This window comes from Labrus bergylta, chromosome 16 (genome assembly GCF_963930695.1).
Source record: "Labrus bergylta chromosome 16, fLabBer1.1, whole genome shotgun sequence".
NCBI classification, from domain to species: domain Eukaryota; kingdom Metazoa; phylum Chordata; class Actinopteri; order Labriformes; family Labridae; genus Labrus; species Labrus bergylta.
In genome coordinates this window covers 2852062-2866883 of record NC_089210.1, presented here as the reverse complement: position 1 = coordinate 2866883, position 14822 = coordinate 2852062, and the positions used below count along the sequence as shown (strand labels likewise).

At 40.7% G+C, this 14822-nt stretch overlaps 2 protein-coding genes across 2 annotated transcripts in view; one reads left to right on the top strand and one right to left on the bottom strand.

Annotated features, from left to right (window-relative positions):
* Window positions 1-1699, bottom strand: part of eef2kmt (eukaryotic elongation factor 2 lysine methyltransferase) — a 2911-nt gene extending 1212 nt beyond the window's left edge. The window contains exons 1-6 of the mRNA XM_020647273.3: window positions 1535-1699; window positions 1236-1298; window positions 1047-1127; window positions 765-866; window positions 401-534; window positions 68-312 (exon numbers count right to left, since the gene is read on the bottom strand). Of these exons, the coding sequence (XP_020502929.2) occupies window positions 68-312; window positions 401-534; window positions 765-866; window positions 1047-1127; window positions 1236-1298; window positions 1535-1690 (781 nt within the window). The 5' untranslated portion in view covers window positions 1691-1699. The remainder of the gene's footprint in view (window positions 1-67; window positions 313-400; window positions 535-764; window positions 867-1046; window positions 1128-1235; window positions 1299-1534) is intronic.
* Window positions 1700-3700: 2001 nt separating this feature from the next.
* On the top strand, window positions 3701-14757 carry pigq (phosphatidylinositol glycan anchor biosynthesis, class Q). The gene is made up of 14 exons (XM_020647289.3): window positions 3701-3837; window positions 5926-6123; window positions 6453-6633; window positions 6811-7070; window positions 7414-7610; window positions 7701-7832; window positions 7938-8058; window positions 8180-8306; window positions 8456-8609; window positions 10375-10486; window positions 10612-10692; window positions 11225-11339; window positions 11624-11685; window positions 12750-14757. Exons 2-14 carry the CDS (start codon window positions 5971-5973, stop codon window positions 12900-12902), a joined length of 1848 nt encoding a protein of 615 aa, XP_020502945.2. The 5' UTR covers window positions 3701-3837; window positions 5926-5970; the 3' UTR covers window positions 12903-14757.
* Window positions 14758-14822: the final 65 nt, after the last annotated feature.

The following is a 14822-nucleotide window of genomic DNA, read 5'->3' as shown; positions in this document are numbered from 1 at the left end:
ACAGCTAAATGCAATTCCACACTCCACGATATAGACTCATAGGATGATAGAGAGAATTCTCTCTGACCTGCAGCGATGACAGTGTCAGCTCCGATCCGTTGTATCGTCTCCTCCGTCACCGCCGTCCAGTCCAGCTCCTCCACACTGACAGCAGGAGCCGTCCGCTCCGTCAGTCCGTTCAGCTCCACGTTGTTCTGCAGTTTCTGCAGCACGCTGGGGTGACAGTCGCTGAAGACGAATCTGTTCGGGCCGCAGGAGCGACAGACGGTGATGCCGGTCAACCCCACGCCGCTGCCCAGCTCCAGAACCGTCCTGAACCAAACACAACAAGAGGAAGAGGAAGGTCATCAGAAAAAAATAGATGTTGGAGGGCACAGAGTGGGTTGTAGAAGTTGAATACCGGTCGGTGAAGGACTGCCGGTGATCCAGAGCCCACTCAGCCAGGTAGAGAGCTGCCTCCCAGGTCACCAGGCCGGTCGTCCCCTCTGAGATCAGAGCTACGTTCTCCAGCAGACTGACAGCGCCACCACTGGGCTGCAGGAGGAAAAACAGTTTATACTTCTGCCTACTCCTTTCTGGATGTGTAAATTGAACTAAAAGTGTTTGACGCTTATTTTTCAAATCAGTGTTTGTAGGTCAGTTTACTACAGCAGGCGTCACAGACTGGTTTCTCCATGTTTTATTTTGAAAAGCTAAAAAGGAACCCAGTCTTCATCACTGTAAGGGGCCTGGTTGTAGTTGAGTGAAAGGCGTTTGTTTGGTACCAGTAAGTAGCTTTTGTAGCACTCCGTCGTCTCTTCAGCTCCCACCACCTCAGCCAGCGCGTCGTACAGCTCGTCCAGAGGATCGCAGCCTGCCGCCTCCTGCTGCAGGGACACCACAGAAGAAGACTTTTCATTCATAATATATAGAAGGATGGGCCTGCTTTCCTTCATATTTAAGCATCTCCATGTTCAATTAAAATCAGGAAACACTTCTGTAGTGCAGATGAATAAATGCCCATCAGGCTTAGCTGTGACTGTAAGTGATATGACACACACACTAACCCGTTTGATAATCTCTGTGAGGAACAACCTCCTGAATCTGACTGATGGAGGAAACTTCTGGCACAGAGAGTGAAGACACGTCTGGGGGGAAAAAAAGACAATTTAATATGATTATTTATTTATTGAAATCAAGACTGTGCAATGAAGATACATCAATATAATGAGTGTGTGCTCTGCAGGCCTCCGTACCTGTTTCAGGATGGCTAAAATGAAGTCTGATGATTTGTTGCTTTCAAGGTCTTTTTCTAAAAACTGAAAATCAGAATTATATTAGTTTAAATTAGTTTAAACTGTATTATTCTGTGTTGCAGGAGGGTCAGATCTGTGCCGAACTACGCCGAAAAGTGCACAGACTGGTGAAATATTATCACTCATAATTTAACATGTGCATGTTCTGCAGGAAGACACTAAATCCCGGATATGCATTTATTTAAAAGGAGTTTGGCGTGAAGTTACCGCCAGGCAGCATCAAACTGAGTCATACTCACTGCCCAGGGAAACGAAACCAGACGAGACATCGCGAAGAAAGAAACCTGAAAGGTTCGTAAACTATCCGACATGTTTGTTATTTTACTGTCAGAGGTTTGTTTCCGCTCAGACTCATCCATCTTCAACGTGCTTCTGTTTACTGTGTCGTTACCCATAATGCACTGCGATCCTTGCTCGCTAGACCAACTTGGTAGTGTAGTTTTTTTCTTAAAAATCACCAAACAGACTTTCGTAGTAAAATAGACTTTTCAAAATAAAAGAGAGTCATAAAAAATAAAACTTATAAATACACCAGTATATAAATTATACAAATCTAAAAATAATTCACAAGATAATATAGGAGAGTGGTGTAGGCTATAGAATATATCAAATAAAGACAAACTCACAAAAATAAATAAAACTTGTGAAAGCGCTAAAGTAAAATAAAATAAAACAATTTAATTAAATTATATTTTTCTAGAAAATTAATAGTGAGCAGGAAACATGAAATCCCTTTAATTAATTAATTTTTATTTTTATATTAATCAGAAATTAAAATAAATAAACAAATTTAAATATCGTTATATTAAAAAGAAAATAGTAAAAAGAGGCATTGACTGTCCAGATAATCTGAAGCGTGTGTAAGATGCAGCATTATGAAGAAGTGTTTTTCAAACACTGATAATATTAGAGCAACCTGAAGTTTTAACATTCATAATAAAGGTTTTTCACCACCTTAGACTGTCGATGGTCACCACACAAACACAAAGAGAGTCGTTTAAAAAATCAGTACTAAAACACTGCATGGCCAAAGTCAACTTCTTCCACAATGAAGCAAAGACAAGACCAATAAAGATTTAAGATTTTTTTATTTACAGAAACATCTGTCAATGTGGAAAGCCTTGAATCATTCAAGATAATAAAACATCATTTGTGTCACTATTTTCAGTCTGTCTGGGGTTTTTTTTTCCCGCTCTTTTCTTGCTGTGTCACAGCAGGAGGAGATAAATGTTAACAGTTGGGCCAACTCCTCATTTAACAACAACTCTGACAGCAAAGGCACACACACGGGTGAGTAACACACAGGTTACTTTACTGACTATTATGATGATGATTATTATTATAGTAGGAGTAGTCTCTTAGTTAGAGATTCTTATCTAGGCCTATGTGTCATTATGAATTTATAATAAGTCAATCTTTATTTTAAAGTTAGTTCTGACTTTATTATTTTCAGTAAGAAAAAAAGACTGAGTTTATAAAACATATGAAATGTTGGCTGCATGAATTTACTAACAATTAACTGATGTAATTTAAATAAATTAATAAATCATTTAAGAAGGCTCTAAACCCTGTACCTTTATTTACCTATAGTGTACCTTTGCCATTTACAGAACTGTTTTGAGATTGTAGTTTTGTCTTAAATCCATCATAAAGAACTCGTTTTTATTTGGATGATTAAACAGAAAGTTTAAGGTTGACAGATTACATATTAAGTGAATTTAAAATAAGAGTCTTCACTATCCCCAAGTGATCAAATCAAGGAATTGCAAGACAACATTTTGCATTAATGGAAAACATATACCTTTTTTAATCAACCCAACCAAACATTAAATGTCAATTGACAATTGCAGGGAGCTGACAAAATGACAATTATTTTGTCAATTTAATTGATTAAATGTATTTGTATGTATATATTCTGTATGTTTATACATGCATACTTTTCTGTTTCGTATGCAAACTGTTGAATTCACTGTAGGAATTTTGTTCAATAAAGTATATTTTTTAAAAGCATTATTTTTTATACACATTAAAATATGCAATTATTTGTAACTACTTTCTTTTATTTTCTTAGTCTACTGATTATGAATGGAAATTCATTTTTTCCTAAGTGAAATTGTAACATAAACTGCTGTTGGTCAAACACAGTCCACGAACATTATTGGTGTGAACAGTGTTAAAAATGTGTCTTTGTAGTAAACGGTTCAATATGATCAAAGCAGCGTCTCAACCTCATTAAAGTCCGGGTGAATAATTCAACTGAACTGACTAAATATATAATTCAAGTGAATGGATGAGAAATACCAGAAATATAATACTGGTCCAAACTGTTTAGATTTGATATGCCATCGTCCAACATAAAATTACATTTTCCACTTTATTTTGGAAGTCACATAAGCGGAAACAAACTTAACTTGTGTTTCTACCCGGATAATTTAATTTAACGGACTGTCAACAAAAAAGATGGCGCCGCTCGCTACCTAGCTTCACCCAACTCTGCGGAATAAATGGAAGAAGAACGCTTTTGTTTGAATTAAGATTGACGGTAAATAATATATTTTACACACATTTATTCCGTGTTAACTTTAGCATTTTGACCGTGTTTATTCTCCGCTGAATTATTTCTTTGTTTTCGAGTAATCTGAAACTTTCAGTGTGAAATGACGATGAACTTGAAACAGGTTTCAGATTTAATCAACTCGGTTTGACTGATTTAAATAAACGTATTCAGTCTTATTTTATCTCTTTATTATGACTAACTCTCCCGTGTTTCCCGCTGACTCTACAGCTAACCTACTTTCCTTTAGTCTGCTGATTGAAATCTCAGCCGTCGATGACAGTGCGGCCCCGGGGGGGCTTTTATGTTGCCATGACAACAGGCTGCCAACTCAATACGTGAAGGGCATTAAAGGAGGTCAACCGACTAGTCCCGACTCCCTTTGTTCACCAGAGCAGCTTTATTGAACATTTCTATTGGGTGGGACATTAACAAGTTATTCTGACCTACAAAGGAAAATGACTTTAAAGTCTTTTTGTTGTGCAGCCAAATGAGTAGCAGGCTGAATGTTGGAAATGTGGCATTTCTTTGTCTTTTTAATGAGGTTATTAATGTACATAAAAAATATTTAGCTCAAGCATGACCTTTGACCCTTATTTTGGAAGCTAAGGTACTCTGCCTTTGCGTTGCCTGTACAATAATAACGGGGTCATGCCAAGGCTAAAGGCAGAAACTTCCATTTGATCCTCTATTTCACTTGTTAAAATAACACAACCAAACACTATTTCTTTGCTACACTTTAGTCACGCTACCGTGTGTGTGTCAGAAGTGCTTGATGACAGATATTAAAACAAACTTAAGTCCACTGCAGTAAAACAGTATCTTCACTTTGATCCGCAGTGAAACAAAGGCAGAGACCCTGATGAGTGAAGGGACTGGACTCTGTCTGGGTTTCTCGAGGGCTTTTGGAAGTTAAGGCAAATACAGCCTACTATTTTCTCAACAAAACAAAAAAAAAAACTACACAATTGACTCAAGATATTTGTCCACGTAATAAAGCACATTTGTAATGTTCCAAAAATGACAAAAACTCATTTAAAAAATTTGAAGTTACTGCCTTTTGCCTTTGTAGGGCAGTGTAGTCCAACACTATTCAAGGTCTCATTTCCAGTTGTGATGGCTTCATAATGTCAAATATGTGCTTGTTTATGGAACATTTAAGCATGTGGCTCAGTTGGTAGAGTCGTCGCCTCTCAACCGCAAGGTCAAGGGTTCAATCCCCAGCTGAGCAACGTGTCCTTGGGCAAGACACTTAACCCTGAATTGCTTCAGTGGCGGTGTATGAATGGAATTAGTTACTTCTGATGATACTATATAGCTATCATTACCATCAGTGTGTGAAAGGGTATGCATGGGTGGGTGTGACAGGCAGTGTAAAAACGCTTTGAGTAGTCGGAGGAGTACTTAGGCAGAGCATGCAAGTCATCTCCTATCATGAGATAACAGAAATAATGCCACAGACATAAGAGAGGTACAGCCATCAACATGAATCCATTCTATGACCTTATTTTAACATGTTGCCAAAACAGATCCCATCTCTCTGCCATCTTTCTACCCAACATGTTTCCCAACATGTTTTCATATGAAGAGATCTTAACCATTTTGTCAGTCCATTCCTTCACAGTGGGGCGCCTGGGGTCCTTCCAATTTCGCCGTATAATTCTCGCGGCTGTGATAAATCCAACCTTTAAAATGCTAAATTTGGGATTTGTTACGTTAGGCACCAATGACTTGTCACAAAGGAGGCAAAGCCTTGGGTGCACTGGGAGAGTGACACCAATCCAATCCCCCAGTATCTCCAAAATACTACACCAAAATGGATGCACCATAGCACATTCCCAGATCATATGTTAATCATTTGTCGTGGTTTTCACTTTTACCGTCTGAAGCTGCGACCTGCGGCTCCGGTTGTTCCCCGCTCTCTCGCCCCGGTTTCCAGAAACAGACCAACAGGTTGTTTGATTTGGTCATATTTTGGATGAATTGATAACAACACCAGGTGTTTTTCTGTTCTGTCCAGCAGATGTGGAGACAGACTAACTTTGTTTTTTTTTTAATTCTTTGTTTGTTTCTCAGGTAATCCGAGCTGCTGGAGGCCGAACACTGAGCTGCAGTGAAATCATGGTGCTGAAGATCTTCTTCCCGCAGTGCTGTAACCGGGCGGACAGCGGGCTGCTGGTCGGACGCTGGATCCCTGGTCATGACTCGGCCGTAGTGTTGGCTGTAATCCACTACCCGTTCATTCCAGGACAGGTCAAACAGTACATCCAGCAGGTGAGGGCAGCACTCCTTTGTGCTCTCTATGGCACTAGGACAGGGTTACATTTAGTCTTACTGTCTTTTGATTGATTCTCTGAAACATAAGTACTTAAGTGTGTCAAGATTCCTCAAGGACATTGGTTGAAAAAATGCCTGAAACCCTTAATTTAACCTTTTCCCCAAGTTGCTAATTGTATCCTGATCTACACAAATTAAATTGGCATTTCATCGTGCAAAGATTTCTGCAACATTAACCAACATTTAAAAAGTTAAAGCCCACCCAAAAAGGAACTGCTTTGTTGATGAATAGGAGTTGAAAGTCTTTCCCCCCCCCGCCTCCTCAGGTGCAGGCTCAGAGTGGGGTGGAGCTGTCGGTGCTAGGCTCGTGGAGTTTACCTAAAGAGGGTCAGGAGGGGATGGAGAGCTTCCTCAGAGACCTCAGCACCATCTTCCCTCAGGAACGCTGGCTCCAGATCAAGCGCAAGCTCGGCAAGACGGGTTTCACCTGCCAGATTCTCAACCGGGGTCAGAGAACCTCAGACTTCTATTCATTGGGTTTATACAGAAGAACTGGAAATAAGACAAACTGCTTAGTTTATTATGTTTAAATGCTTAATGAACCCCAGGAGGACTTTTTGTTAAAAACGCTTTTCAAATGAAGCATTTCAGGATTTTAAACTTTTTTTTCTTTGTTACAACCAGATGGGAAGTCATCTCAACCAGACAGTATAAAGAAAACGAAGAAGGAGAAACCGAAGGTTGAGGAGGAGGAGGACCAACTGGTTCAAGGTGAAAAAGAAGAGAAAGAGCAGGAAGAGGTAGAAGAGGAGGAGGAGGAGGAGGAGGGAGAGAAGGTGATCTTTGTCCACTACGAGCAGAGGAAGGTGATGCTGTCGCAGCTTCACCCCGTCGAGAATGGCGTTCCAGACCCCAAAACTGAACTGCCATCTGAGCTCAGACAGGTACGAGGTGGAGGAGACCGTGAGAAAAAAACAGGGCTGATTCTCTTTGAAGTTCTGTCTGCTGATTTTAATGAGTTCACAAATGAAAGCTGCTGATTTAGACTGAAGGAGGTAATGATTGTACATGTATGTGTTGAGTGTCTTAAAATTAGATTTGTATATCTAAATTAGTTAGTGTAAAAAGCTCTATCTTTGTATTTCTTTCTTCTCAGACTGTTGAGTTACTTTGTTGAGGGTCTTTTTTCATAAATATGTTCAAAATATGACATCAAACCAAAGGCTTGAAAGCAGCTCAGGTGGATATAAACGGGTAGTCATGTTTGTCTCCTCTTCATCGGTGCAGATGTTTCAGACGGTGGCCGGCAGCCAGGCGCTGTTCTTTTTGGACCGATACGACGACGGGCCGCTGAAGTCGACACACTGGCAGTCTGACGGTCGAGAGGCCAGCATCATCGTGGAGCTGCTCAAACAGGCCTCCGTACCGTTCTGCATGCTCATCAGCTGGCTGCTCTCCATATGGACCTGGATCTGCAACATGCGGTGAGACGAACAAAGAGCATGCATAACGCAGGAGAAATCCTTTACGATGATCTAGAAAAATATTAAATATGAAACACATTTGATCTTCAGGATCTTCAGTCTTTATCCGCTCCGGTTCCTGTCCAGTAAGCTGTCCACCTGCGTCCAGCTCAGCTACAGGACCCAACACATGAGGACACTCAGCTCGGCAAAACCAGCCGCAGGACACACCGAGTTCATGAGGTAAACGTTTGTAAAAGCAGCCGAGAATCTCCCAGATGTTGGGGCCTTGTCTTTGCGTTTGTGTTTCCTCTGAGCGTAGCCTTCATGCTTGTGTCTGATTCGCAGAAAAGCCAACATCGTGGTGTCGTTCTTGATCGACGTGGCGCTCGGTATGCTGCTCATCTGGTGGCTCTACAGAGACAACCACATCAGCACGTTAGCCAACGCACTGGTGCCTGCAGCTGATGTGAGTGTGTGTTTGTGTGTGTCTGTTTTTTATCAGCTGAGATTTAAAAAAAAAAAAAAAAAAAGCAAATCTAAAAAAAGTTTCTTCATTGTCTTGTTGATCTCTTGTGATTCATCCTCAGCATGTGGCTAAAGAGCTGGAGGAGCTGCTGCAGTGGCTGATGGGAGCTCCTGCAGGGCTGAAGATGAACCGGGCCCTGGACCAGGTCCTGGGTCGCTTCTTTCTCTACCACATTCACCTGTGGATCAGTAAGTCCCAACACAAATCCTCAGAGCTTTATGTAGTACAGAAACCTTTTTAAAATGTACATCTGAACGTTTTACATTCTACAATAAAACAAGACAGAAAAACATCATCACCTCCGTCAGACTTTGAGTCATCCTTGTTTTCCGTGCAGGCTACATCCACCTCATGTCTCCCTTCATCGAGGGGATCCTGTGGTACGGAGGCCTCTCAGCCTGCCTGGGCCTGACCTTTGCCCTCTCGCTGCTCTCTGACATGGTCGCCCTGCTCACCTTCCACATCTACTGCTTCTACGTCTACGGAGCCAGGTGAGACATTTCAAACTTTAAAAGACAGCAAATCAATAAACAGCATGGGTCATCTCGAGGACGTTTCACTGAGCAGGTCTTTATAAGGCCCAGACCTCCTTTGTACCCACATCTGGAAGAACTGCTATTTACATGGATCTTGCTCACAGCTGATCACAGCAAGTCTTCTGTTTCATGTCTTGTGGTCTTAGTGAGGAACAGTAGGATCAGCGTCCTCCTTTTAATCCCTGCAGGGGGCGTCTTTCTCCAACCTTTTTTTTTTATCAGTGGCTACTTCCTTCAGACGTTGTTATCACTGCTTCATATTCTTCAATAAGCTCTTTGAGTGTCAGTGGTTAAGTGCAGAAGGAGACACAGGAGAGGAAGCAGCGCTCATCCTTTTTGAGTCGCTTGTCAACCTGCTGGAAGTTGTGATTCTTTGTTTTGGGATTGGACAAAAGGTCAGGAGATCTTAAAAAAACATTCAGAATCATGCCAAATGTCACAGCATGCTTCGAGCTAAAGTGGTGGAAGGAAGGACCAACCACAAGTGTTGCCAACTTATAAGGGAAATAAGTGTTTATTTTATTTATTTATTTATTTTTTAAGATTTCTTTTGGGGCTTTTTATGCCTTTATTTCAGAGATAGGGCAGTGGATAGAGTCAGAAATTAGTGAGAGAGAGAGAGAGAGATGAATGACATGCAGCAAAAGAGCCACAGGTCAGACTCGAACCCGGACTGCCTGCTTAGCAGCCCGGGATCAAATTTAGTGTTTTTGTAAATGGAATCTAGTTTCAACTTTTAGGATTAAAAAAGATTGTGCTCTTTTTTTCATGTTGAGTCCTTCTTAGGATGCAGGAACATATACATTTGGTTGTCCTCTTAAACAATGAGGTTTGAGTTGCCTCTCAGGTTCACTCACCTGCTCTGTGTTCAGTTATATTTCTAACCACGATGACTCATGGCTGCAGGTCTCTGTCGAAGCATGAACACTGCGATCACGGTCTTGAATGTTGGAGGAGAACGGATTGACTAAATTATGCATCCGCTCTAAAGATAGCTTGGCATCGCTCGGTGTATAATGAAATATTACCCACTCTCCTGGTTTACATATTTATGCTCTGACAGCTTTTTGGAACATGTCGAATGTGTGTTTGAATCCAGTCAGAGAAAAAAAAACTCTGTGAGGGTTTCTTATTCAATCTGTACGCTGTGACCTCACAGTTTCTCAGGTTCAGGTTCTTTTTGACAGAGAATTGAGAATGAGATGTAGGAAAGAGCTCTCGCTGTCGGAAAAATAAGGCTAGAATGTACTGAAGACACAAAAAGCTGACTCCAACATGTCATCAGTATTTCTCAGGATGTGGTGAAAATTTTCATAATTTTACTTACTCTTATCCCAAGACCAGAGTGCTCCAAGAGACCAAGACCAGGACCATAAATATCACTGAAATATCATCATCTTGTGTGCAGCGGGTAGCACCGTAGCCCCGGGAAGATTGTGGCCGTAAACCGAGGGATAAAAATCTAATTATGAATGAATTGAAGATAATCATTCTTTTAGAAAGAGCCGTTTTCCTTCTAATCACAGTGATGATGAAAATGAACCTGTCAGTGGTGGTCTTGCCCGGTCTTGATTTAAAACCCAGAGTCCGCCCAGTCTGAGACCGAGACAAGAGCGAGTCAAAATGCTTTCAATTCCAAGATGAGTCCGAGACCTTCAAAAAGCTGACGGTTATTAAGAGTTGGTTTAAGTTTTTCTTTTTCTCTCTGTGTGTCCGTCAGGCTGTACTGTCTGAAGATCTACGGCCTCTCGTCTCTCTGGAGGCTCTTCAGAGGCAAGAAGTGGAACGTCCTGCGGCAGAGGGTGGACTCCTGCTCCTATGACCTGGACCAGGTAACAAACACACACACACACACACACACACACACACACACACACACACACACACACACACACTCTCACATGTCATCATCAGAGGGATGCAGGTGTTAACTGTGAGAGTGTTTTTGTCGTTGCAGCTCTTCATTGGAACGCTGCTGTTCACCGTCCTGCTGTTTCTGCTTCCCACCACGGCGCTCTACTACCTGGTCTTCACTCTGGTAAGACGAGTCACCTTCTAGCCACAAATGGATATATTTATCAACACAACTATACAGGTCGTTTTGCAAATCGACTTAAATCAGTAAAGGCTCCTAAAGTGACACATTTCTTTGATCTAAGTGACAAAAAGTAATCAGGACTGACGACTGAAAAAGATTCTGATGCTAGAAAAGTGTCTAGACTTTCAGGAGTGGTTTGAAAAATGTTTGTGGATTTAAAAAAAAAGTAATCTGTCCATGTTGAAGATTTCTCACAACAGGAATCTGTCAAAATAATTTTGAATTATCAGTTAAAACTTGCCGACCTTCTTCAAAATCTCCTCTGTGTGTGTGTTTTATAGTCATCATTTAATTCAGGGTGTGAGATCCCTTTAAAAAGATTACAACACGTTTGCTGCATTAATTTATTTATTGAGTTTATTGCATTAACAGGTTGGATGCTATATAACGATCTTGTCACAGAGCATGACTCTGAGGTGTCATGTGTAGGGTGTGTTTGTTTTCAACGCCTGTACGTCCCTGTGTTGTGCAGTTGCGTCTGGTGGTGGTGCTGTTCCAGGGCGTCCTCCACCTCAGCGTGGACTTCATCAACTCCTTCCCTCTGTTCGCCGTGGGCCTCCGAGTCTTCCGCTCCTACAGACTGGCAGGTACATCACCTTTAATCACCGGTCATCCCGTCTCTCTTATTAAACTGTAAATTAATAAATTAAGAACAGTTACAGATGAATCAGTTCCTCAAAACAGAAGAAGTTCGTTTTTTTCAAAGTTTGACGCTAACTACTCATGACTACAGGTTTCTTAAAACATTGCCTTTAATGTACCAGAAATAAAAGTTGCTTATTGCTGGATGAATGGACGGATGGCTTCATGAAACATTGTACAAAGTCCAGTCCCGACCTCTTTTACAACGTGTGTGATGCGATCATTACAGAGGGAGTGAAGTTCAGAGTTCTGTGTGAGGAGCCGGGGACCGCCCTTCACCTGATGATGGAGGTATGATGTCACACTCTGTTGCTGTTTAAAGATCACCATGGTAACTGTACTGGTTTCCTTTAATTAGTCTCCCATCCAGTGAATAAACTCTTTGGGGAGCTTTTCATCTTTGCACCTAAAGACAGGAAGTGAAGCATTACACCAGGGTGAATGTAACTGTGATGGATTTGTTCATTTGAATCAAATTACAAACTAATAACAAAACTCTCTCTTCTTGAAATCTTGTTATCTAACTCTGCGGCTGAAGCTGACGGCCTGTTTGTTTCTAAAACTGCTTTAAATCAAATAAAAAGTGTGAATAGATGAAGGTACATTTAAAGTCCCTCCTCCTTTAAAAAAAATGTGATTTTACTTTGAGGTTTGAGCGTGAAGTTTGTTTTCATATTCCTCCGTCAAAAGGCGCACAAAGTTTCTTTCAGGTCATTTTTTTGATCTGAGTGAAACGACGGGATGAACCTGAAAGATTTAAAACATCATCACAGCTAGTTTGAATCATCATCAAGTATTAAACTCTCACTCGCAGCTTGATGTGGAAACCTGAAGCTTCCAACTGTAGGGACTTGGGTTGGGAACCGGTTCAAGTCCCGATGCAGACCTAAACATGGAAGTTTGGTCCGGTAGCTGGAAGTGTGCCAGGTCACTTCCTGAGTGCTGCCGAGGTTTCCCCTTGAGCAAGGCAGTGAAACCGATCATACAGAAACACAGTATCGAATTCAAAACATTACAAAGCACTGACTGGTTTGGCACCACAACATCGTTCTGCCTTTCTCACTGACTACAGCCCGATCAGATCCCTCAGATCAGCGGGTATGAATTGACCTACAGTCAAAACTAAATCAGGTGAAGGTGCATTTAGTCACTCGTCATTCAGTGGAACAAACTGTCGACTGACTAAAGGTCTGTGGAAAGTTTAGAATAGGAACAGAGTAAGCAGTAATAAAAATCACTAAATATGTACATCAGAAAATAAGTAGGACGTTTACAGAGGCCAGTTGTTGTTGACATGTTGCACTTGTGTCTGTGAGTAATTTATTCAGAAGTCTTCTGTGTGTTTCCTTCCTCAGATTAACCCTCTGAAGGGCAGCACTGTGGTTCAGACGTACCGTACCCCGACCTACAGCTGCTACCCCAAAGACTCGTGGGGCGCCCTGGTGAAGAAGCTGTTTGTCGGGGAGCTGATTTACCCCTGGAGACACAAAACCACCAAGACTGACTGAGAGAACTCAGCATCAAGTGTGGGTGTGAGAGAGAGAGAGAGAAAGAGAGGGAACGGCGGAAAGGGAAGTGACTGAATAAATAATAAGGTGGAGGCGGACTGACGGAGGGTAAGAGGGGGGACAAGGGAAGCGAGGTCGAATTAAGTAGCAGGATCTTTGAGCTGCGCTGCTTTCATGTAAGATGAATGACTCAGAAAAGTTTGAAGCTGCTGAGTCAGCACATTTTTTCGTTTGATCAGGTGTTTTCTGATCAGGTCGGAAGAAGAACAACAAAAATGTGTCAAGTGTTTTTAGAGCTCGACGAACCTAAAAAAACCACGTCCAGTAGTCACGTCCAGCTGCTGTTAAAATACCTGTCAACGTTAAAATACTTAGAGTACATGAACACCATCATTATGAGCAGTACTTAACGCTTATAAACACACTCCTCCAGAAAGGAAACAACACTAAGGGACCAAGACGATTCTTTTCTTTCTGTGTTTGAATGTTAGACACAAAGATCCGATATTACAAAGAGTTGTAAAATCAGACTTAGTATTCACACACCTCAAGGTCAACTGCAGAGGTCAAGTCCTTAGACAGTATTTGGTATTTATGTATTAACTGCACTGACCATGTGAATAGTTGTAACTTTTAGATTTTATATTATTATTATTATTATAAATTAACTAGAATCTACTTGAAATGGTACAAGCTGGAAAAATAGTTTTAAATTGTTTTTTTGTGAAAAAACCTTTTGTAATCGTTCTTTTTGATTAAAATTAGTTAATTTAGTATTGGAACATGCCGATCACTTGACGGCAAATTTATAATAATATTAATTTTATTGATATAACACCTTTTTAAAAACAGGTGTTTACAAAGTGCTTTGACAGACAAACAGTGACAGGAAGTCAGGACAACAACAGGATGGGCGTCAAACAGTGAAGCCAACAAAGAGAGTTCAAATACATTACACATTATTATTTTTATTATTTCACCAGGAAAATATTCTTGTTGAGATTGTACTACAAAATTAGATTCAAGATCTCCTTTTCTAGAGAGTCCTGGCCAAGAGAGCTGCATAAAAGTGTCAGATATTTTATCTATCAGAAGCATTAAGCAGAGAAACATGTGGTTAAATGATCCTTTATCTTATTTTAACACCAGTTGAGGTGCAGGTAGATCATTTGGCTCTTAATAAATTAGCCATCAGTGATTTGTGTCCTCCAGTACTCTCTTTGGATCCTGCCTGTCTGAAGGAGTCTCTTTGGTCCTTCTCTAAGAGCACCGACCTCCACTTGTGGACGGGCTGATGCGCAAGAGTTTCCTCATTTAGGTTCATGCGTTGCCATATTGTCATAAGTAGACTGGAAGCTATTTACCTCTGACAGACTGTTACAGAGAGAGGAACAGTCCTGCCATGCCGCTGGCTGCATTATGTCATGTTTTCGTCCTTTATTTTAATACATGTGCCTCTTTATTTCTTTTTAAATCCTTTAATTCTTTATAACAGTCTCAGTTAGATGTTTCTGGTCTTTGTGTTGTGTTAGTCTAAACTCTTCATGACCAATCCCTGTACTTGACAAACGAAGAAGAAACTGTGATTCAATGTGTGTTTTTTAAATCAGGATAAGGAAGCAGGTGTAGCTTTTATCCAACATGTCAGATTGTTAATTAATTGTGAATTATTCTCGTTTTATTTTACCTAAATCTTAACACATGGGTCTGTATCATCATTTAAACAAAATTCTGTTTTTCTCAACTGTGAAATCTTTCTTTTAACTTTTATTAACCTTTGATTGATTTATCATTTCCATTTGATCTGTCCTAAATGTTAAGATGCCATTTAATAAAATTCACACATATTTAAGTACTTGTGACTCTTCTTTGCAGATGAATAGTTTATTAAAAAACAATTATTCAAAGTGAAATCATGTC

Bases quoted from the DNA above. Each gene is read 5' to 3' on its own strand.
- pigq (XM_020647289.3), top strand. From the start codon at position 5,971: ATGGTGCTGAAGATCTTCTTCCCGCAGTGCTGTAACCGGGCGGACAGC. The intron at 7,611-7,700 runs GTGAGACGAACA...TTTGATCTTCAG, and splicing joins ACCTGGATCTGCAACATGCG to GATCTTCAGTCTTTATCCGC. The intron at 10,693-11,224 runs GTAAGACGAGTC...TGTGTTGTGCAG, and splicing joins ACTACCTGGTCTTCACTCTG to TTGCGTCTGGTGGTGGTGCT.